At 43.9% G+C, this 23,952-nt stretch overlaps 1 protein-coding gene across 1 annotated transcript; it reads right to left on the bottom strand.

The window, feature by feature from the left end:
• Positions 1 to 2,088: 2,088 nt before the first annotated feature.
• ANKRD22 (ankyrin repeat domain 22) lies at positions 2,089 to 18,851 on the bottom strand. Its single transcript, XM_084632846.1, has 6 exons — positions 18,627 to 18,851; positions 9,507 to 9,698; positions 8,216 to 8,323; positions 6,929 to 7,006; positions 3,521 to 3,619; positions 2,089 to 2,445 (listed from the first exon to the last, which is right to left on the bottom strand). The coding sequence occupies exons 1-6, from the start codon at positions 18,645 to 18,647 to the stop codon at positions 2,368 to 2,370; spliced, it is 576 nt and encodes a 191-aa protein (XP_084488972.1). The 5' UTR covers positions 18,648 to 18,851; the 3' UTR covers positions 2,089 to 2,367.
• Positions 18,852 to 23,952: the final 5,101 nt, after the last annotated feature.

Raw genomic sequence — 23,952 nt, forward strand, 5'->3', positions numbered from 1 at the left:
TTTTTACCAAAGATGAGTGAAGGGGAGACACACAGAGGATAGGGCAGCCAGAAGTAAAATTAACCCCTCCACATGTATTGCAAACACAGAACAAAATAGTCACAAGCCAAAAAATTATAGCCACGCTTTTTCTTGAATTTTCACCAGACTTCCAAAATAATAGCAAATATCACCTGCTTTTCTTTCTTTCTTTCTTAGAAATGGTATCTGTCTGCCTTCTTCACTAGCTCAGCCCCACACCTGTCAGCTCTCATGCAATCATGTTAGGCTGGCAAACATTTTCCTTTCATTTACATTTCTTAGCTGAGGCTTCTAGGCTGCTCTGTGGAAGTTACTTCTCTTAAGCCTCCTAGATGGCTATCATATCAGGTAGGTATGGACAAAATCTGTATTTAGAGCCTCTGCTCATATGATCACTACAAAAGTATTTTCTCCTGCTGATAATAGCTCATCTTAACTAATTAGCCTCTCACAGTTGGTATGGTAACTTCCAACTTATCAGTATGTGTGTGTATATAATATCTTACTATGTGTTCCATTCTATGCATCTGATGAAGTGAGCTGTAGCCCATGAAAGCTTATGCTCTAGTCAATTTGTTAGTCTCTAAGATGCCACAAATCCTCCTGTTCTTTTTGCGGATACAGACTAAGATGGCTGCTACTCTGAAATCTGCTCCTATAGTAAGGCCCTAACCCATTTTGCTCTGGCCTGCATTTCCAACCTTACTGCATATCACATTCCCCTCTCCAGGCCCCCAGTAATGCCAGCTTTCACTCCTATTATGGTCTCCTCTCCCACTACCACCTTGTTTTTCAAGAATGTCCTTTTTCTTAAATGTATGTCAAACAAAATATGATTCCATGCCCCCACTTGAAGGTATAACAGGTATGGCAGGGGAGGAAAGGGATGTGGAAGAACTCCAGTCTGCCATAGCAATCCTCCACTGATTTTTGATTAAGGATCCTAGGCCATGGTGAAATTTGGAGCTGACCAGGACTAGTATTAAGCACCATTGGCACTGACCCAGACCTGAGAACCAGGGAGCTGTATGCCACCCTGCTCCTCCTGCATTGTCTCTCGCTGGCACAGGAGAGAGGCTGTCCCTTTATTTCTTGACTTGGAAGGATTAGATTTCACTTGTTCATTTTCCCCTTCAAAATGCACTAAAGGGACAAAAATGAGAGTTCTATGTTGTTGCATGTTTGGGGGAGGGACCTTTAAAGGTTCCTTGTGAGATGGATCAGCTACTCCTGCCTCTCCCCCCCAACAGCTGATTCTGATCAAATGGAGATCAGGTGGCAAAACTTAGTTATTGGGGGAGAGCTGGGGCTATCTATTTAGAGCTGGATGAGCACAGTTGAAAGAGGAGGAGTTTCTCCTCTCTGGGAAACAGCCTGAAAGAAGGCTGAGAAATCGACAGCTGAGAAGACAGGACAGGCTATTGCCCAGGAGAACTAGAGGTAGAAGACCAGATAAGCAGCAGCCTGTCTGAACCTCTGAGTAAGGGGAGGAATGTGCCAGCCCCTGGACAGAGGGGTCATTGGAGAAAGACTATAGTAACTGAGGCATGCATATGAGGGAGAGATGGCCTGCTGACCCCAGCCAGGCTGAAGGTCGGATTGTTTTCTTATGTTTGGTTAGACTTTGATAAAAGACTGAAGCCCTGGGAAAGGGCTGGACTCTAAAGTGGTCTGGCCAGAGGGCCAGGTCACTCTTACAACTAGACTGGGCTGAAGGATAGCATGTGAGACTGAAGTAGAGTTGCTGCATCATTACATCCAGGCATAAGGGGGTGTCCTGGAGTGGCAGCTTTGCTCCACATGTACAGAATGCCTGAAGACTCATGATCTGGCCTGCCATCATTAGTCAAGAATATTTAGAAAGGAAAAGCTTCAGATGTAATATCTTGGGCTTGCAGACCACTGGTGACAACTGTCTTGTGGTCAAATATATCCAGCAATCTATTAAAAAAAATTATAAAATTTAAATACAATTTTTTTCTGAATCTGTTGTGAATCATGTCTTCTATAGTCATCAGATTTCAAATAAAAATTAACTTTTTAAAATTCCCTGCTAGTGTAAGTAAGGGGATAAATTGAAAAAAAAATATGAAAATTATCTAAATCAACAGAATAAAAATAAGACAACTCCTTCCAGGCATACCACATGGCTATGTATTTTATATGCCGTATGTACTGACTGCATACCAGGAAATATAATACAGTACATGTCTTCAGCAAACATCAAATCTTTTAAAAAACAAAAAAAACAATGCCTCCAGGGCATTCTTGGTACTGTACAACAGGGAGTGCCCAGATAGGCATGAAAAAAAAATCTACTTAACACTCTTATCATCTCATTAAGGACTAGGATGCCTTCTTTAACACACATTCAATGTTGGTGAACTTTAATCTTCTCGCTATATCCAGTGGAGACTCCCCATTCTGAAAGAAATAGACAAAACATGTTGTGATAATAGTCATGGAAGCAGGTACTTGAGTGTGAGTATGTCTATATTGCAACCAGAGGAGGGGGTGCAGCATGTGTAGAAACATGTGAGGTAGTGTTAATCTATTTAGCACCAATCCCAGGAGTAGTGAAGCTGCATCAGCACAGACTTTGGTACAGATTAGTTCTCTGACTAAATACCCAGAGTCCAGAGCAGCCTCAGGTCTGTACTGATGCAGCTTTGTTGCTATTGGTACTCCCACTAACTAGATTAAAGCTAGCTTGGGTATGTCTACGTGGGCTGCAATCACACCTCGGACTGCAGTGCAGACATACCTGAGAGCCTCATTGGGCAGATCAGCCAGTTTGTGTTTATCTGTATGGTTTGTATTGCCTGATCCAGACCAATAAGAATCCCCAGCACTAAAAGATGTCTCAATTAACTGAGTCTGATCCTGCTCCCCGTCAGTCAGTGGGTCAGGGTCTTTATTTCAATCACATCAAAATCCATTCTGTTAATCAACATGGCTGATGTCAGAAGTCGGGGTCGAAGCAATAGTAAATGAAGGAACTGCAGTGTTGTCAAGGTTCTTTCATGTCTCTGGTATGTAGTGAGGAAATTAGTTCTTTCCTTTGACATTTGATTAGCGGTGGATGAGCCTCCTTTGGGAAAGGAAGTTGCCGATTCAGCCCCTTGCACAATAGGTTTTGCCAGTGTAAGGCTCCCATCAGCCCTGGGGAGGACACCCACATATCTCATTCCACCAGGGGGCCTGCAACCAGCCATCATAACTGGAAGTGGGTAGTGCTGGACTGACAGGGGCATGGGCATGGCGAAGACCCCTAGGAGATGCATTGATTCAATACATCCCCCAAGTAGCCTGCACAGCTCCAACCATGCGCTATTTACAGTTTAATGCTGCTCTCCCCCCAGGAAGGCAGTGGGGCAAATATTTCTTTCTTCTTCACCAGAAGTGAATCCACTCTTGGGGAGCATTCTCCTGTGCCAGCCACCTGATTTCTGGAAGCTTAGCAGCGCAATGCTCACAGACACAGCTATTATCTCCTTACCTTATTCTTTATAGAAGGGTCTGCATGGGCTTCAAGTAGTAGAGGGACAACGGACTGATTTTTCATTTCACAGGCATAGTGAAGGGCTGTGTTACCAGACTGAAAGTAAACAGAATCCAGGTAGAGTTTACTTTTACCACGCTTGAAGCAGAAATTTTAGACAGACATTTATCTTTTGTTTCATCAGCCCACCTGCCAATGGTACTTGGATGTTGGAAGTTGTTTTGTGTGTTTCTTGAAAAAGGATGATATGTAGCCATATGTGATACAGGGCAGAAGGCACTTAAAATGTGATGGAGTGACAAGACTGATTGTTTTACTGTTACCAGAGATGGGTCTAAGCCACAAAACAACAATCTAGATACAGGGCCCAGACATCAGTCTCCGCAAAGCTTGAGAATATAGAGATTGAGGGATCTGGTTCAGGCTGCATTGCTATCCTAAAGCACATCTACCTACAAACCAGGCTGCACAACCCTCCCTCCCCTACCCCCAGCGTAGTACAACTCCTCATCCTCCCCACAACCCCCTAATGCAGAGCAATGCCTAACTGTGTACAGCTTTGCTACAGCAAAGCTTACGCTGCATGCTAGTAAACATAGCTAGGCAGTAGCCGAGGTAGAGGAGAATCACTTCATGTTTGTGTCCAGTCCTGTGAATTTAGGAAGTTGTGGTTGGTGGGGTTTTTTTTTTAAACTATTTCTGTATTTAGGAAATTTTAACAGTTTTACAAATCCTAGCCCTGTAAATATCAAGACACAATACAATAATCATTACAACAATTAGAGAAACATTACACAGTAGTCATTGGATCTCTCTATTTAACAGGGCATTACCATGTTACAGAGTGAGAATCTTTACCCCTGATATGCCATTTCTGTGATTTTTACTAAATTGAGTGGTCATACACTTAACAGACCAGGTATGTCTATCAAATATGAAAATTCAAAAAAATTGGACAGGTATGTTGGTTTTTTCCAGGTGAATGTATTATCTAGACATGTTTACTAGCATCCAAAGTAAGCTTCACAGATTTTAAAAAACTGAGTTGTACAACATGCTGGAAGACCATTCTGGGACCGGTTCTGTTCAATATCTTCATCAATGATTTAGATAATGGCATAGAGAGTACATTTATAAAGTTTGCGGGCGATACTAAGCTGATAGGGATTGCAAGTGCTTTCGAGGATAGGATTATAATTCAAAATGATCTAGGCAAACTGAAGAAATGGTCTGAAGTAAATAGGATGAAATTCAATAAGGACAAATACAAAGTACTCCACTTAGGAAGGAACAATCAGTTGCACACACACACAAAATGGGAAATGACTGCCTAGGAAGGAGTACTGCAGAAAGGGATCTGGGGGTCATAGTGGACCACAAGCTAAATATGAGTCAACAGTGTTACACTGTTGCAAAAAAGTGAACATAATTCTGGGATGTATTAGCAGGAGTGTTGTAAGCAAGACATGAGAAGTAATTTCTTCTGCTCTACTCTGTGCTGATTAGGCCTCAACTGGAGTATTGTGTCGAGTTCCGGGCACCACATTTCAGGAAAGATGTGGACAAATTGGAGAAAGTTCAGAGAAGAGCAACAAAAATGATTAAAGGTCTAGAAAACATGAGCTATGAGGGAAGATTGAAAAAATTCGGTTTGTTTAGTATGGCAAAGAGAAGAATGAGGGGGACATAACAGTTTTCAAGTACTGCACATAAAAGGTTGTTACAAGGAGGAGGGAGAAAAATTGTTGTTCTTTACCTTTGAGGATAGGACAAGAAGCAATGGGCTTACATTGCAGCAAGAGAGGTTTAGGTTGGACATTAGGAAAAATTTCCTAACTGTCAGGGTGGTTAAGCCCTGAAATAATTTGCCCGGGGAGGTTGTGGAATCTCCATCATTGGAGATTTTTAAGAGCAGGTTAGACAAACACCTGTCAGGGATAGTCTAGGTAATACTTAATCCTGCCATAAGTGCAGGGGACTGGACTAGATGATCTCTTGAGGTCCCTTCCAGTCCTGTGATTCTATAATGATGCAGTTGCAATGCATTAGCTTATGACCATGTTTCCCTCTAAAGGCTGGCCTCAGTGACTATAGCATCTGCTTCCTTAGCTCATTACACAAGAGAAATTATTCCATTCTTGTGAGAGAAGAAGAATAGAGAAGAGAGAGGAATAGAGAAGCATGCCTGCTCCTGCCATACCACATCAGCTTTCATATAATAGTTAGAGAAGCACCTGGGATTCCCTAGCAAGTAGCCTATGGCCACAATTGAATGTCAAGACCTTTCCTAGACATTATCAATAACTAAGGCTTATGGGACACTATCTGCTCATGCCTTAGTGTTACAGAAACTGGCTGAAGAAAGAGATGGAGCTTTTCCCCCCTCTCCTGCTCTATGTGGAGGAAAGAGAAAGAGATTATTTACTGCACCCAGAGACCCTGATGGATGTAGGTGTATACCAGGTAGTCTCTAGATGAGACCAGGAGGGAGAAGGAGCCACCCAGTGCCCTCTGAAGACTAAGAGGTTGTAGGGATCAAATTATCCCCCTCCTCCAGAACAAAAAAATGGCAAAATTGGAGTGCCCTTGACCCATAAACTGCACCAGACCAGGTCCATGGATGTTTGTGAAGCCAGGTTGACAGTTCATGTGTAGGACTAGAACCTGAACCTACCCTGACTTTGGATGGATAAAGGGTTCTAGGCCAGCTGTTCATACAGTCGCTCATACCACGACATCACTCAGAATAGTCACAAAGTCTAACCACCCCCAACCTAGGGAGTCAGCTCCTTTCTGGTGCAGTCCACACCTACTGGCAAACTTGATAGTCCCAATTCTACACACACAGAATCCTTCCATCACCTCTGCTGAATTAAAGCATGTTCACTCCACTGAAGGATGATGGGTGACTGAACTCAGGTTTGTTTCCTTTGCCATTTGCACTCCTTTAAGGGTGTTGTGGCAATGTAACACTTCATCATTCCCCAGCATTTGACTAAGACTCTACCACAGCAATAAAGAGGCTGACAGTCAAATGTCACACACCAGGGTAAGGGGAGTGTGTCTAACATTTCACATCTGTTTTAGATGCTGTGTCTGGAGCAATAGTGATTAAGACTCTAGAGGCAAGAACAATAATTGAGTTGAATAAAAGCCAATCTGAGCTGCAAAGGGGGAGAAAATTGTGTACTTTAGAAAATTTCACCCTAAAATTCAAGGGACAACAGTGAGCCACAGTGACAGACAAGCTTAACATATCAAAACAACCTTTTACAGGTTGCTCTTCCCCTGAAGCATCACACTATTTCTAGTAGCTTCTGAAAGGTACTTTTTCTAAATTAACTAAATGAATGTTGTATACACCACACCAGTGAGTGACCTCTGTGGCTGTACAAACCCACTTACATAGTCTGTAGCATTAACATCTGTGCCAGCTCGAAGTAACATCTTGATTAGGTTTTCATTCTGTTTAGTTTTTGATACCTGTTAAACACATAGAAAGAAGTCCAACCCAGTTGGAACGTTAATTCAGCTAATACATGTTACTAAGCAGATTTGGGCTAGCTATGGGTATTCTACTCAAAACAATGGAAATGCCCTATTTGTGCAGTACACTTACACGTGACACTACTATCTCAGCAGTATGTCAGTTATATTCAGAGCCAAATCCTGAGGTCCTTATACACTTTTACAGTTCTTACTCAGTCCTTAATTTGAATGCAATGCAGGATTATTTTGTGTATATTCATAACTCTGGATGAGCTACAGTACAGGGTCCTGCTTGTGATAGGTAGGTATCACCGGCTGGCTGGCCCTTTAAGGGGAGTCAAGCCCAGCCTTGCCTGTCATGATCAACTACCCTCTCAGTTGACCCTGACTGACTAGGGATCAGATGGGCCTGTTCAATTATTAGATCCAACTGGGACGGGGTCATGAGAGGCTTACAAGAGGTCAGAGAAGTCAATCAAGAGTGGAGTGGTCTGGGAGACTCTAGGAAAATAGTCCTTGGAGTTGCTACTTAATAGAGACCAGAGGAGAAGTAAAGAGAGAGAGATGCCTTCTCCCCTCTTACTCCCAACAGAGGGCCTGAGGTAAGCCTATAAGCTGTAGAAGCCATGTAGGGAGGCTGGGGAGTCAGTCTGCCTATAGGATGTCCTCAGCAGGAGCAGAACTAAGGACCCTGTACCAAAGATATAAGATATACCATATAGGAAGGCAGAGTGGGAGGTCCTGTGTTTCCTTGTGAACTTGATTAATAAACCCATATTCCAAGAAGGAATATTACTTGATATGTGAAAGCCCACATCAGAGTTATTGGAGAGTCTAAGAAGGAGACAGTGAAACAGTAGCAGTAGAATGCTGTGATGCTTTTAGTAAGGCAAGTAATTCGACACTTGCATGCCTGAGGTGGTCTGAAATGGCTTCCTTCCTGTGGCTTGGCCTTGCGTGTATGCGGCATGTGAGGTCATGCTGTGCAGAGGATACTTTTTTGTTCCACAGTGTATGGTGGGGAGCTGAATGGAATTGGCCTGCAGGCTGCCACTTGGGTCAGGGTTTTTGTGACTTCTGGGACACGTGTTATATGCCTTGCGTACACAGATGGTATGCCACTGCTAGGAAGCCAGTGTACCTACAGTGGGTCTCAGGATGGAAAAATGTAAGGTAAGTCTTCCTAGTTTAGTTTGTACTCACCATGATAAGATAGCCAATAAGCAGAACAGGCATTAGGATGATAATAAGCAGGTAGTCAAGGAAACTAAACCGTTTTCTCACAGCATAATGCAAACATGTGCGATCTTTCTAAACAGGGAAGAAACATCTGATTAGCATTAGATGCACAATTATTCCCCTTGTGTATGTCACAGCTTTCTGACTCGTTATATCTGGAGCATTTCTTTTTCATTAATGTTGAAACAGGACACGGGTATCTTGCTCAACTGAGTGAAATACATTTCAGTTGCACAAAGCCACAGTCCCTGAGCTTCACAGGGGCACAGTGTGCATGGGACTGGGGTCTGAAATTGATGTCTCCAGTCCTGGGCCAGGTTAGGGGGAGCATGGGGGAAGAGTGCACTGCAGTTCCCATGTGGCTGTTACTGTAGCCTGTGGGGGAAGAATAGCAAGAATAGCCCCCATTTTTAAGTGTGTCATTAATTGTTAATTTGTGTCATTAGAGATCCCATTGACTCTCCCCTAGTCACAGGGGGTAATGGGGTAGCTGTGGAGTGAGACTGTGGAGGAGGAGGTAGGAGGGGTTTGGAATAAGCAGCCAAACAGAGCTGCTGCAGAGGCAGGGAGAGCTCCCCATGCCCTCAGAAGGCAAAGAAGCTTCTGGATGGGGTGGGGGAGAGCAGTAAGAGCCTGGCAGTTCTGCTCCCTCTTCCTCGCCTGTGAAAAATGTATTGGTCTGCTCCTCCTCTGTAATGCTGCAACAGCAGGCCTGGGAAGGGAGAGAAGAGAGCTCCCTTGGAATTGCCATCCCTCCTGACCTGCGGGGGGAGAGAGACACAGACAGACATACACACAAAAGTCCCCGGATTTGCCCTCCTGCCAGGCCTGGGAGGGTGTGAAGAGCCTCCAAAGCTACAGATGTTGAGTGGGGAGCAAGGCGGGTGAAGAACTGTGGTGTGGCTGGAGTTGATGGGCAGGCTGAGTCACAACATTAATTGCTATGAGGCTACAATGACCAAAAAATCCAGTTTCTCATTTGCTGTCCCATATGCTCTAGGGGGTGAGTGAGTTCAAAACTCTGGAGACCGCTTAAAAAGAACTAATTAAAAATCACAATTTTGGGGTCAATCTCATGGCTCTTTTTTAGGTCTGACTTGGGGTTTTTTTTGGTTTTTTTTTGTTGTTTTTTTTTTAAACTTTTGGGGTTGGCAATACTACAATCATTTTCTTCCACTCCCTAATTGCAAAATGTAATCAGATGTCATTAATGAAAAGAGGGGAAATCCTGGGACACTTGGCTATTGCCATTCACCTTGTTTCTGATGTTCACATCTGCGTTCCATTTCAAAAGGAAACTGACTATTCCGTTGTGTCCCTGTCTGCACGCACAGATTAGGGGGGTGTCTCCCCCAAAGCTGTCTTGAATGTTCAAATAATTGCTGTCCTCTTCCAGCAGCAGTTGAATTTGATTGAAGTCATTATCATAAGCTGCCTGGCAAATGGGCTGAGGAAAGGAGGGGAGGAAATGTTAGTGACCCAGGCATTATAGGCCTGAGCCTCAGAGGAGCCAAGTACTTCCCACTAGGTGAAGTGAGAGTCCTGTTAGCTCCCTTTCAAGCAGATGTGAGGTCCCTCAATTCCCACCTTCTGGGAAGCGCTCGGCACTTCACAGGCTCAGGCCCCATGAAAAGAAAGAAAGATTAAGGTATAACTCCAAGGTGGGCAAACTGTGGCCTGCGGGCCACATCTGGCCCATGGGACCGTCCTGTCTGGCCCTTGAGCTCCTGGCCAGGGAGACTAACCCCTGGCCTCTCCCCTGCAGCCTCAGCTCGCCCTGCTGCCAGCGCTCTGGGCGGCGGGGCTGCAAGCTCCTGCCAGGCAGTGCAGCTGCGAGAGCCGCTAGGGGTGTAATGTGTTAAATTGCTCCCCATAGGAATGTGCTACTTATGAAGCGCCAGGACTGGCAGCTGTAAGTACACGGTAAGTAGCACATTCTTACAGGGAACAATTTAATATACTACACCTGGGTAGGGAAGGCTCTGCCTCCCCAGACAGCCTGGCCCTGCCCCCTATCTGTCCCTCCCACTCCCTGCCCCCTGACTGTCCCCCTCTGAACCCCCAACCCATCCAACCCCCCCCCCCCGGCTCCTTGTCCCCTGACACCCAACCCCTATCCAACCCCCTCTACCCCCTAACTGCCCCAACCCCTATCCACACCCCTGCCCTCTGACAGGTCCCGTGGGACTCCCATGCCTATCCAACCCCCCTTGTTCCCCATCCCCTGACTGCCCCCCGGGACCCTCTGCCCCTTATCAAACACCGCCCCGTGGTGATCTGATGCTTGCAGTGCTATGGTGTCTGTGTGGGCAATCCAGGAAAAAGGGGGTGAAATGATTTGTCTGCAATTGCTTTCATAGAGGGAGGGAGGGAGGGGTGACTGACATCATTTACCCAGAACCAGCTGCGATAATGTTTTTGCCCCATCAGGCAATGGGAGCTCAACCCAGAATTCCAGTGGGCAGCGGAGACTGCGGGAACTGTGGGATAGCTACCCACAGTGCACCACTCTGAAAGTTGACGCTAGCCACGGTACTGTGGAAGCGCTCCGCCGACTTAATGCGCTTAGTGGGGACACACACAATCGACTGTATAAAATCGCTGCCTAAAAATCGACTTCTATAAAATTGACCTAATTTTGTAGTGTAGATATACCCTAATAGTTCAATCTTGAAAAATGCTGCACCCCAATCCACTAACCCACCTAAACAGGTGCTTACTTTCACATACAGTGAGTAATCCCATTGATCAGAACTCTTGAGTAAGAAGGCACAGTTTTTACACAGTAACTCTTCAGAATAGAGCCACACTTCAGGTTAAAATAGAAACTTTTTAAAAAAGAAAACAAGAAAGGATCACTTCACTTCTGCAAATATGGGTCAAGAAGCTTAAATACAAGTAACACAATTTCTTGTCAGGATATATTGGACTTTTCTTTTAGCAATCCCAATACAATGAATCAATCTGAATGCTGGTATTGAAATGGTACAAAGTGCACTAGGGAACTTTCAGTGTGCTCCAGCAGGTCTAATGGAACAATTAGTGTGCAACACATTAGTGTGCTTCAGAAATCATAACCCTGCAGCATGCATTGCTGCTCTGTGAAGACTTTCCCTGAGAGTACCTAATCTGTGTAGTCCAGAAAAGAGCGGGTCCGAGGTAGGAATTTTCCCAACATCCTTAACCGTGAAGACTTACGTAGAAAAGTCATTTAGTTTCTCAGCAATGTCCTTGTCTTCCTTAACTGCTCCCTTTATTCAATTGATCCAGTGGACATAGAAGTTCTGTCACAACCTTCTTCCGCCTGATCTACTTAAAGAATCTTTTTACCCCTTTTTCTGTCTGCTCTTCAAAATCCTTTTAGGCCCTTCTAATTTCCCTACTAATATTGCCTACTCTAGTTTATGCTACTGTTTATTGCCTTCACTAGGGTCAGATTTAGAAAGATTTCAAAAAGAAAAGGAGTACTTGTGGCACCTTAGAGACCAACCAATTTATTTGAGCATGAGCTTTCGTGAGCTACAGCTCACTTCATGGGATTTCAGTTGGTCTCAAATAGTCTTTCAAAACTTGGCATTTAGCCATAATGTTTTATTCCTTGCTTGCCCTGTTCCTTTTTTTTCAGCAGTTTAACCTGCCTTCTAAGGCTCTATTGTTTTCGTAAGCAGCATCCATGCCACCTCTAGGGATTTTATTTCCTTTACATTTAACTTTATTGCTTCTTTGACTAACATTCTCCTTTTAGTGAAATCTTCCTTTCTAAAGTTGGCCCTTTTTGGTACCCTACCTCCTCTTAGACGCTGAACCTAATTGTGTCATGGCCACTATTATTTAGTGGCTTAACTACTGTCACTTCTTGAATTAGCTCCTGTGTGTTGTTTAAGACTTGCTCAGGACTACATTTTCCTCTTGAATGCTCAAGAGCTAGCTGTCCTAAAAAAATCGTGACTTATAGAGAGTGTTTTTTGCAGACACTGTCCTGTTGTGCCATTTGACTAGTTTAAAACTGGGTGATTGAAGTCCCTCATTTAGAAGAGGACAAATGAGATAAAAGTGACAAATGTATGACTGGGACTTAAACCAAAAAAAGGGGGCTGGTTGGGTTAGAGTGCAGGCTCTGAGGGTCAGGACATGTTCCTGGTACTCTTGCCTGATACCATGTTGCTACATAAAACACCTCAGGCTTATTTAAGGTCCACTTCTACTTTGTCTCGGACCTTGTAAATTTCAGCTGTGGCTGTTTATAGAAAAAGGGTGGAGAGTGCCCTAGATAAGGTATACCACGAGGAAGTAATTTCCCTTGAGTAGGGAGGTCTGTACTGTGACCGATATGACAATATCCTGAACAAATCTTATGGCAATAAGATTAGCATTACTGAAGTAAATTCAATGGTTTTGGGGTCCACTGTATTAAAAAGGCAATTGTTTATGTTATTGTGAGATTGTATGTAATGTCAGGTATGCGAACTCTGATTATCAGCCCTTTGAAGCCACCCCCGGAGAGGATTCTACGTACTAGTTCGAACTGGATTCTCCAGGGACCAATGGACAAAGGATTTGTGCATCATTAGCCTGGTTTTAAAAAGCCTTGGGGCTTTCTTCCTGATCCAGCAAATGGACAGGACCTCTGGTTCAAGGAGGGTCCCAATTGTTAGGGAGGAGTTGGAGGGACTGACCCTACGGAGGGACTGACCCTACTGAGGCCCCAAAAGACACTGTTCTTGTTCTGAACGGAAGCTGTGATGAACTTGGAACCATAAAGAAACCACTTGTGTGAGGTTTTGAAGGACAGCTCCTGTCACAGCCCATGTTAGGATTGAGGTAATCTCTGGTAAGCTTATTTGTATGAGTATAATTTTGTTGTTTTTCTCTGTTGTGCTTTTACCTTAAGAATAAAATACGCTTGCACAGGAAGTGTATGTGGTTATGAGCAGTTACACTTAATGCTTTGAAGAGAAAGTTCACCAGCCTTCTTAGGCAGAGTCTCTTGCTGAGAACAACACCATGAAGGCAGGGAACTGTTCAGCCTGGAGATATCCCAGTCAAATGGGAGAGAGATGCATGTCTCCAAGAGAGGTGATGGCCAGGGAGCCATCTCAGAAATTGCAAGTGACAGATCTTAAGGTTGTATCTTGTCCTCCATTGACAGGAGAAGGAGGGGAAAAAAATCAAGGAGCAGGGGAAACTGCAAACTATTCAAGACTAATAACAGCTAACGGCAGATATTAGAGCCTTAAAGGAAAAGCTAGGGACTTAGCAGACAGTTTCATCCTCTTACACCTAGAAGAGTACTCTGCTTTAGGGTTGAGGCACAGTAGTTGAACAGTGTGATAAACCTTGTATTACTGCTGCTCTCGAGAAATGACTTCAGTCTCCTGGGTTGTTGGTATGATGACTCTTGGCAGGACTAAATTAAGATGACCTTATACAGGCACAAGGCCACAATCACCGCTCTGGGGGAATGCCTGTCTGTCTTGCAAAGAAGAGCAGTGACTAGTGGTGGGGATAATTTCCAGGAAGCTTTAGAAAAACTCCACTGATCTGCATGACCAGAGTACCGAGTTGTAGGTTCAAATCACAGAATTCAAAAGACAACTGGCTGATCGAAAGAGGAACTACAAGCCACTTTGGTGAAGGTGGAAAAGGAAGCACCCCAGAAGAACGCGACCCAGAAGGTAATCAGTAAGATGGAATCTCAGGTCACTGAACTTCAGAGAGACTTGGAGCTAGATTCACAAAAACTTAAATGTGGTGGCACTCAGTGTTGCCATGCCTAACTTTTAGGGTCCTGGAAATATCACTGGGATTCACAAAGCCTAGGTTAAGCTCCCTATACAGTGAATGGGGAGAGACCCACACCTCATAATGGGATTCACAAAAGCCAGCACACTATATAGCTTGCCTAAGCTAGCCAATGGGAGATGCCAAGCCAAGGGGTATGCTAAGCCTGTGCCTCCCCGCACTGGGGAATCTCAGCTGCAAACCCTGTCTTAATGTTAAGCACCTACACCATTTTAACACAAAGCAAGAAAGGGGGCACCTCCCTCATAATTTTTAGCCCAGTGATTAGGATGGTGATACTTCCCCCAGCTATACTGTGTAAACTTGCCTATAGGGGCCTGATCCAGTAGGCCAGATCTGAGCATTCAGACTGTACTGGATCCTATGGGCAATTTCGGCAAAGGAATGCCTGTCTTTCCTCCCAGCTTGTGCATCATTCTGGGCTTAAGTATCCAGGTGCCTGATGTAGGGCACATGATCAGAGGCAGAAATATAAGCACCTAGGGAATTTTCACTGCGAACATTTGCTTACTGAGTTTAGAGGCCTGCAGAGTTCAGGATCATCTGAGCAGGGGTTTTGTGAATCCCAATCGGATCTGATTATGGGATTTAGGCCTAAAGTGGCAGTTAGTTTCCTAAATTCTTTTGTGAATATAGCCCTTGGAGTCTGAGCGGCCGGGAACAAACCAGAAACCCAGGAGCTGGGGGGAGAGTTGGAGGTACTGAAAACATCCACAAGACATACTAGACTCCACTGTTACACAACAGGAGCTCAGATCAAAGCAGGTTCTGAAGAAGACCCTGGATAATGAAGCAGAGGCATTTACAAGCTGCGACCCAGAGAAGGAGCTGGGTTGTACTTCAGACAATCCCTCTGTCCCTCTCCTTAAGATAGGTGTCCCCGAGCTCTCTTCCTTGGAGCTGAAGCTGTAACTTAGGCCAGTTTCCCCTCCAGCTGGTCCTTTTTCCCCCAATCAATGCTGTCACCCTCAGCTTAGGAGGGTTCAGCAGGCAGATCATCTTCTAAGGGAAGAGACAGAATATATAGTAGTCTTCCCAGAGCTTGCCCAATTGGTTGGGAGCGAGGGGTACCCTGCCCACCCACACTCTACTAGGCTCCTAGTCCCAGGCTCTCAAAGAAGCAGTAGCCTGGATTTTCTCCAAGCCTTAACTAGCCTCTGGGACCATAGTCCACTCTCCCAACATCTACTTCTGCCTTCTCTAGGTCTTCATCCACTCTAAAAAGTCCCAGAACTTAAAGGGGGACACCACAGAACTGATGTTGACTGACCCTTGCATCTAACAGAGGCAAGAAAGGAGAAAGTGCTTTTCTCTAAAATAGCAGAAGTCCTTACACAAGGACATGGTATTTGATCCAGATGCATGTTTGGGAGGGGTCCCTGTGTGTGGTTGTAGGGAACAGGCCACTTTGTAGAACGCTGCCTGCCCTTGATTCTATGGGGTCTGCAGTGAGTTGTAAAACTTCCTTCCATTTGTTGTGGAAACCTGTAAGGGTAGTGCAGAGGCAGACAATGGTCAGCACAGATCCTGCCCCAGTAACAGGAATAATCTAAAAAGGGGAGCATGGATCCTCAAGAGCTTGATCCAAAGGCCATTGAAGTCAGTGGGAGTCCCTCCATGGACTTACTGGGTATTGCATCAAGCTCTCAACAAATTGAACTTCTCTAACCAAAATACTGATGACAGTAAGGCAGATTTTGTTCATCAGTCTTAAAGCATTTGGTTAGATCAGAATGTGGTAGTCATGGAGCTGATCTCTAACGTATGAATACTGGATTTTTATCTGGTTATTGGGATGTTTACTGCATGAATGTATCTGCTTAGTCTAATAGGGTGCTGTCTGGTAAAAACAAGCAGGAAGCAAAAAAAAAAAATGGCTGCAGATAAGCTAGCCCTTGGCAAACACTTGGGGGTTGTTCTGAGACAATACCATTACAAGAAACAGGCCTGAAACAATAGTCCTTTAGATCTCCTATCAGTTTAAAAATGGACTGTCTCTGAAAGGAGGAGGTAGTTGTTGGGCAGGTGTTCTGGCAACCCATATGTGTGCACGTACCTTCCAGGGGTGTCTGAAGAAAGTTAGTCCTGCACAGGTTACCATCACACGTAAGAATGTGCCTGTAGACATGTTTGTTTTAAATTCCCCCCGCCCCATTCTTTGTTCCTACTGTGATCAATAAGTACACTGATTTAAGAAGGTTGATCTGATGACTGTATATACCACTAGTCACAGACTCCTGACGGGAAAAGTCACAGGTGCTGAGCTCAGTTGTGCTTGCTGGGTAAGCACAGTTGATGCACAGGGTACTGTATCCCAGAGTGTCATCTAACAGAGAGAACTTCCCCTGGGCTGGAAAGGGCATGAGGCCTGTCAAGGTTCCTTCCCCAATCTGAACTCTAGGGTACAGATGTTGGGACCTGCATGAAAGACCCCCTAAGCTTATTCTTACTAGCTTAGGTTAAAAACTTCCTCAAGGTACAAACTTTGCCTTGTCCTTGAACCCTATGCTGCCACCACCAAGCGTGGTGAACAAAGAACGGGGAAAGAGCCCACTTGGAGAAGTCTTCCCCCCAAGCCCTACACCCCCTTTCCTGGGGAAGGCTTGATAAAAATCCTCACCAATTTGCATAGGTGAACACAGACCCAAACCCTTGGATCTTAGGAACACTGAAAAAGCAATCAGGTTCTTAAAAGAAGAATTTTAATTAAAGAAAAAGTAAAAGAATCACCTCTGTGAAATCAGGATGGTAAATACCTTACAGGGTAATCAGATTCAAAACACAGAGAATTCCTCTAGGCAAAACCTTAAGTTACAAAAAGACACAAAAACAGGAATAGACATTCCATTCAGCATAGCTATTTTACCAGCCATTAAACAAAAGAAATCTAACACATTTCTAGCTAGATTACTTACTAACTTTTTACAGGAGTTCTGAGCTGCATTCCTGCTCTGTTCCTGGCAAAAGCATCACACAGACAGACAGACAGACCCTTTGTTTCCCCCCGCTTTGAAAGTATCTTGTCTCCTCACTGGTCATTTTGATCAGGTGCCAGCGAGGTTATCTTAGCTTTGTAACCTTTTACAGGTGAAAGGGTTTTGCCTCTGGCCAGGCGGGATTTTTATAGTTCTGTATACAGAAAGCTGGTTACCCTTCCCTTTATCTTTATGACAAGGCCTGACACCTGAGGAAAAGGCAATGAGGCCTGTACTCACAGAGGGGACAACAATGCAGCTAGTCTTGTAACTGTGACCCAGAGTACAGATAACTACAGTCTCTCAAAATTGCATGGGGGTTTTTATGAAATAGTCTTACATTTCCATTTGCTCTTATAAAATGGAGTCCCTTCCCACAAAGCATAGATACTCTGTTTCAGAAACTCCATTGCATTAATTTATGCCTTGAAATCTAACTCAAGTTGACACACCTATTCTACAAATTAGGTGTGAATCAATGTTGAAGAGAACAATTGGAAAATAAAACAATTATTTACACCATTTCTGAAAAATCGGTCAGCATCCCAACTGTCCAGAAACTATAACTTGTCACTCATTTACATCACTGTTCATTTATATTAGTCATGTAGGAGCCCTACTTTCCAAAGAAAATTACTGCCTAAAAATACATTCTACTGGAAAAATAACTAATGAATTTAGTTGTTTACTAAAAAGTATGAAAGAAATGTTGACAGTAATTACACTGACTCTGCTCTAATTAAACCTCTTAAACTTTCAGTTTTTGATGTAAAAAGCCTGAGAAAGTTCTGTCAGAGTAGTAAAGACTTTAAAAGGAAGTTGTTGTAAATATCTGTCTACAGCTTTGAAGTGGAATGAAGTCCAACCAGTTAGTTGGCTTATGAACACGTGCAACTGAACTATATATAAATTAAAGTGCCTCATTCCCTTTCATTTGAAATAGCACTTTACTTTTTTAAATGAAAACTTTATTGCTTTTCCATATGTTAATTTAGTTTTTGAGAGGCATGTACGTTCTATGCTATATCCAGCAGGAGAAACCTATCCGTTGTAATCAGAGTCTAGGGAGCAAAGGAGAGATTCAGCTCCTTGTCTGTAATTATGGAAAGCATTTGGCCATACATTTTATACAGCACTCTTGCTAAAATCAAGGCACCCCCTTCCTCCCCACCGCTGTCTCCCCATTACTGACGCTAAGATGTGGGTGGGAATGAGGAGAGAACTCTCTTCCATTCAGTAAAGAGAAATGGCCACTGGATTTGGCCCTTAAGGCAATAGTTTGGCTTGGTTTTAACACAGTTGGTAAAGTGGCCACTCAGTGGCATTGCCTAACATGTCAAACAGAACCCCAAACTGCTTCGCTCTGAATGCAGAGCTGTAGCATACTCTTAACTTAGCTAACACCTTCTTCTCTGAAAATGAAACAACCCATGTAATGTAGGTATTTGTACAAAAAGTACCCTTATACACTTCTAAAATATTATACTTTAGACAAGATGGGGTTTTCAATTCCTAATGTAAGCCTGTCAAGGAAATCTAAATCTCTTCTATATAGATCTTCTACAGTTTCACATACCTCATAAGAAATGACCACATACCTCTGAATAAAGTATCCCCATGACTGTTCTTGCCTGAAGTCCCGCGTAGCTCACTTGACCAGCAGATTTTCTTGACTTTCAGTTGCTCTTGAGTTTACTTAAAGTTGATTAAAATTTAATCTCAAGAGTCCTTTAGCAGAGTGATTTGAGCCATGAACAATGTATCTGAGCCTTTCCAAAGCTACACTTGTTGTAAGTGCTTTCCTAATCAGGGAGTATGAAATGATGCCGTTTTCAAAAGCCCAACCCAGTGAGGTAAACATGAGTGTGGGTTTTATTGCAAGGCTGACACAAGTAGTACAAGTTACAACAGCTAGACTTATTTTGCAATAGCAGGTTCTCTTAAAGGAAAAGGTTAAACTAGCCATAGGGGAGAAGACAAATTGCACAAGAAAATGAATGAAGAAATGTGAGACTTCTAAAAGAAGAATTTACAGAACTAGGTGTTAGATTATCACCCAAATAGTAAAAAATGGGACCCTAAAATATAACAGCTGTGACTGCAGAAAATGAGATTAAACTAGCAAGAGTGGTGTTAACATTCCCATAGAAAGGTAAATGCAGATTTGCTTTATCAGATAAATATGCTTCCTTTAGTACACAATCACAGAAATCAGAAACAATGAATCTAGTCTATCCACTGCTAAAATGGGATGGAAAAGGAGTTCAGGTTGTGATACGATAACTATCACTTGTACAGCATCATCCGTGTATGTAGTGCTTTACAATAACCAGGGAAGACAAAGAATATGCCCTGGGGAACTTACAATACAATGATCACTGTCCTTGACAGTTACCAGATTCTTCACAATTGAAGTATCCCATATCTCTCCAAACTATTCTATATTCCCGGGTGTGAAATTTGGCCATTGAGCAGCCTCGGTGATTTTTGGTGCAGGCACAAGGAAAACTGAAAAATTACCTACCCTTCTATATGCCCAGAATAACATGAGACACTCACCTAATCCACAAACAAACCATGCTTTTCTGTGCCCCTTGCCAGAAGAGGGTGCCACCATCTTCTCTGAGAGCAGCCTGGTGGCTAACAGAGCTAACATAATCTTTGGATATATAAAAATAAAAGGAGTACTTGTGGCACCTTAGAGACTAACCAATTTATTTGACCATAAGCTTTCATGAGCTACAGCTCACTTCATCGGATGCATAAAGTGGAAAGTACAGTGAGGAGATTTTAGATACACACAGACCGTGAAAAAATACACATTGTAAGGAGCTTGATCACTTAAGATGAGCTATTATCAGCAGGAGAGTGGGGTGTGGGGAGAGAAAACCTTTTGAAGTGATAAACAACGTGGGCCATTTCCAGCACATTTCCAGGAGTTAACAAGAACGTCAGAGGAACAGTGGGGGGGCGGAGGGAGGAGGGGAGGAATAAACAAGGGGAAATAGTTTTACTTAATATAATGACTCAACCACTCCCAGTCTCTATTCAAGCCTAAGTTAATTGTATCCAATTTGCAAATTAATTCCAATTCAGCAGTCTCTCATTGGAGTCTGTTTTCGAAGTTTTTTTGTTGAAGGATAGTCACTTTGAGATCAGAAATCGAGTGACCAGAGAGATTGAAGTGTTCTCTGACTGGTTTATGAATGTTATAATTCTTGACATCTGATTTGTGTCCATTTATTCTTTTACGTAGAGACTGTCCAGTTTGCCCAGTGTACATGGCAGAGGGGCATTGCTGGCACATGATGGCATATATCACATTGGTAGATGTGCAGGTGAATGAGCCTCTGATGGTGTGGCTGATATGATTAGGCCCTATGATGATGTCCCCTGAATAGATATATGGGCACAGTTGGCAACGGGCTTTCTTGCAAGGATAGGTTCCTGAGTTAGTGGTTCTGTTGTGTGGTGTGTGGTTGCTGGTGAGTATTTGCTTCAGGTTGGGGGACTGTCTGTAGGCAAGGACTGGCCTGTCTCCCAAGATTTGTGAGAGAGTGTTGGGTCGTCCTTCAGGACAGGTTGTAGATCCTTGATAATGCGTTGGAGAGGTTTTAGTTGGGGGCTGAAGGTGACGGCTAGAGGCGTTCTGTTATTTTCTTTGTTGGGCCTGTCCTGTAGTAGGTGACTTCTGGGTACTCTTCTGGCTCTGTCAATCTGTTTCTTCACCTTCAGCAACCTATTGTAGTTGTAAGAATGCTTGACAGAGATCTTGTAGGTGTTTGTCTCTGTCTGAGGGGTTGGAGCAAATGCGGTTGTATCGTAGAGCTTGGCTGTAGACAATGGATCGTGTGGTGTGGTCTGGGTGAAAGCTGGAGGCATGTAGGTAGGAATAGCGGTCAGTAGGTTTCCGGTATAGGGTGGTGTTTATGTGACCATCACTTATTAGCACTGTAGTGTCCAGGAAGTGGATCTCTTGTGTGGACTGGTCCAGGCTGAGGTTGATGGTGGGATGGAAATTGTTGAAATCATGGTGGAATTCCTCAAGCGTTTCTTTTCCATGGGTCCAGATAATGAAGATGTCATCAATATAGCGCAAGTATGCATCCGATGAAGTGAGCTGTAGCTCACCAAAGCTTATGCTCAAATAAATTGGTTAGTCTCTAAGGTGCCACAGGTACTCCTTTTCTTTTTGCGAATACAGACTAACACGACTGCTATTCTGAAACCTGTCATTATGCAAGGCACTGCATTTAGCCGTATGGAGTGGAAATCTATCAACTTCATGAAAAACCTTGTACCGATACAGACAGACATCATCTTCCTTTCCAAATGCAAACAGATGGACATCATACCAAAAGGACTGAAGGTAAAAAATCCATTACAATCTACATACCACACAGACTACGCTGACAGCTTGTGCCATACGCTCTCAAAGAAACTGCAGAACCACCTGATCAACGTCCTCTACAGCAAACAGGAAAAGATTAAGAATGAGCTCTCAAAACTGGATACTCTCATAAAAAACCAACCTTCCACACAAACTTCCTTGTGGCTGGACTTTACTAAAACTAGACAAGCCATTTACAACACACACTTTGCTTCTCTACAAAAGAAAAAGGACACTGAATTATCTAAACTACTACATGCCATAAGGGGCCACAGCAATGGTTCCCTTAACCCACCCAGCAATATTGTTAATCTATCCAATTATACTCTTAACCCAGCAGAAGAATCTGTCCTATCTCGGGGCCTCTCCTTCTGCCCCTCCACCCCCACGAACATGATACAGTTCTGTGGTGACCTAGAATCCTATTTTCGACGTCTCCGACTCAAGGAATATTTCTAACACACCTCTGAACAACATACTAATCCACAGAGACCTTCCTACCAACATTACAAAAAGAAGGATTCTAGTTGGACTCCTCCTGAAGGTCGAAACAGCAGACTGGACTTCTACATAGAGTGCTTCTGCCGACGTGCACGGGCTGAAATTGTGGAAAAGCAGCATCGCTTACCCCATAACCTCAGCTGTGCAGAACATAATGCCATCCACAGCCTCAGAAACAACTCTGACATCATAATCAAAAAGGCTGACAAAGGAGGTGCTGTTGTCATCATGAATAGGTCGGAATATGAACAAGAGGCTGCTCGGCAGCTCTCCAACACCACTTTCTACAAGCTATTACCCTCTGATCCCACTGAGAGTTACCAAAAGAAACTACAGCATTTGCTCAAGAAACTCCCTGAAAAAGCACAAGAACAAATCCGCACAGACACACCCCTGGAACCCCAATCTGGGGTATTCTATCTGCTACCCAAGATCCATAAACCTGGAAATCCTGGGCGCCCCATCATCTCAGGCATTGGCACCCTGACAGCAGGATTGTCTGGCTGTGTAGACTCCCTCCTCAGGCCCTGTGCTACCAGCACTCCCAGCTATCTTCGAGACACCACTGACTTCCTGAGGAAACTACAATCCATCGGTGATCTTCCTGAAAACACCATCCTGGCCACTATGGATGTAGAAGCCCTCTACACCAACATTCCACACAAAGATGGACTACAAGCCATCAGGAACACTATCCCTGATAATGTCACGGCAAACCTGGTGGCTAAACTTTGTGGCTTTGTCCTCACCCATAACTATTTCACATTTGGGGACAATGTATACCTTCAAATCAGCGGCACTGCTATGGGTACCTGCATGGCCCCACAGTATGCCAACATTTTTATGGCTGACTTAGCATAATGCTTCCTCAACTCTCGTCCCCTAATGCCCCTACTCTACTTGCGCTATATTGATGACATCTTCATCATCTGGACCCATGGAAAAGAAACCCTTGAGGAATTCCACCATGATTTCAACAATTTCCATCCCACCATCAACCTCAGCCTGGACCAGTCCACACAAGAGATCCACTTCCTGGACACTACAGTGCTAATAAGTGATGGTCACATAAACACCACCCTATACCGGAAACCTACTGACCGCTATTCCTACCTACATGCCTCCAGCTTTCACCCAGACCACACCACACGATCCATTGTCTACAGCCAAGCTCTACGATACAACCGCATTTGCTCCAACCCCTCAGACAGAGACAAACACCTACAAGATCTCTGTCAAGCATTCTTACAACTACAATAGGTTGCTGAAGGTGAAGAAACAGATTGACAGAACCAGAAGAGTACCCAGAAGTCACCTACTACAGGACAGGCCCAACAAAGAAAATAACAGAACGCCTCTAGCCGTCACCTTCAGCCCCCAACTAAAACCTCTCCAACGCATTATCAAGGATCTACAACCTGTCCTGAAGGACGACCCAACACTCTCTCACAAATCTTGGGAGACAGGCCAGTCCTTGCCTACAGACAGCCCCCCAACCTGAAGCAAATATTCACCAGCAACCACACACCACACAACAGAACCACTAACCCAAGAACCTATCCCTGCAACAAAGCCCGTTGCCAACTGTGTCCACATATCTATTCAGGGGACACCATCATAGGGCCTAATCACATCAGCCACACCATCAGAGGCTCGTTCACCTGCACATCCACCAATGTGATATATGCCATCATGTGCCAGCAATGCCCCTCTGCCATGTACACTGGGCAAACTGGACAGTCTCTACGTAAAAGAATAAATGGACACAAATCAGATGTCAAGAATTATAACATTCATAAACCAGTCGGAGAACACTTCAATCTCTTTGGTCACTCGATTTCTGATCTCAAAGTGACTATCCTTCAACAAAAAAACTTCGAAAACAGACTCCAACGAGAGACTGCTGAATTGGAATTAATTTGCAAATTGGATACAATTAACTTAGGCTTGAATAGAGACTGGGAGTGGTTGAGTCATTATATTAAGTAAAACTATTTCCCCTTGTTTATTCCTCCCTCCGCCCCCCCACTGTT

Source organism: Lepidochelys olivacea (assembly GCF_965140295.1).
Source record: "Lepidochelys olivacea isolate rLepOli2 genome assembly, chromosome: 7".
In the NCBI taxonomy this organism is placed as follows: Eukaryota; Metazoa; Chordata; order Testudines; family Cheloniidae; genus Lepidochelys; species Lepidochelys olivacea.

What these genes read in the sequence shown, in the direction of transcription:
- ANKRD22 (XM_084632846.1), bottom strand. Translation starts at nt 18,647, where the DNA reads ATGGGGATACTTTATTCAGAG. An exon ending in ATGTTAATGCTACAGACTAT is followed by an intron (nt 3,620 to 6,928) that starts GTAAGTGGGTTT and finishes GTTTACTTTCAG; the next exon opens with TCTGGTAACACAGCCCTTCA. An exon ending in ACCCTTCTATAAAGAATAAG is followed by an intron (nt 2,446 to 3,520) that starts GTAAGGAGATAA and finishes TATTTCTTTCAG; the next exon opens with AATGGGGAGTCTCCACTGGA.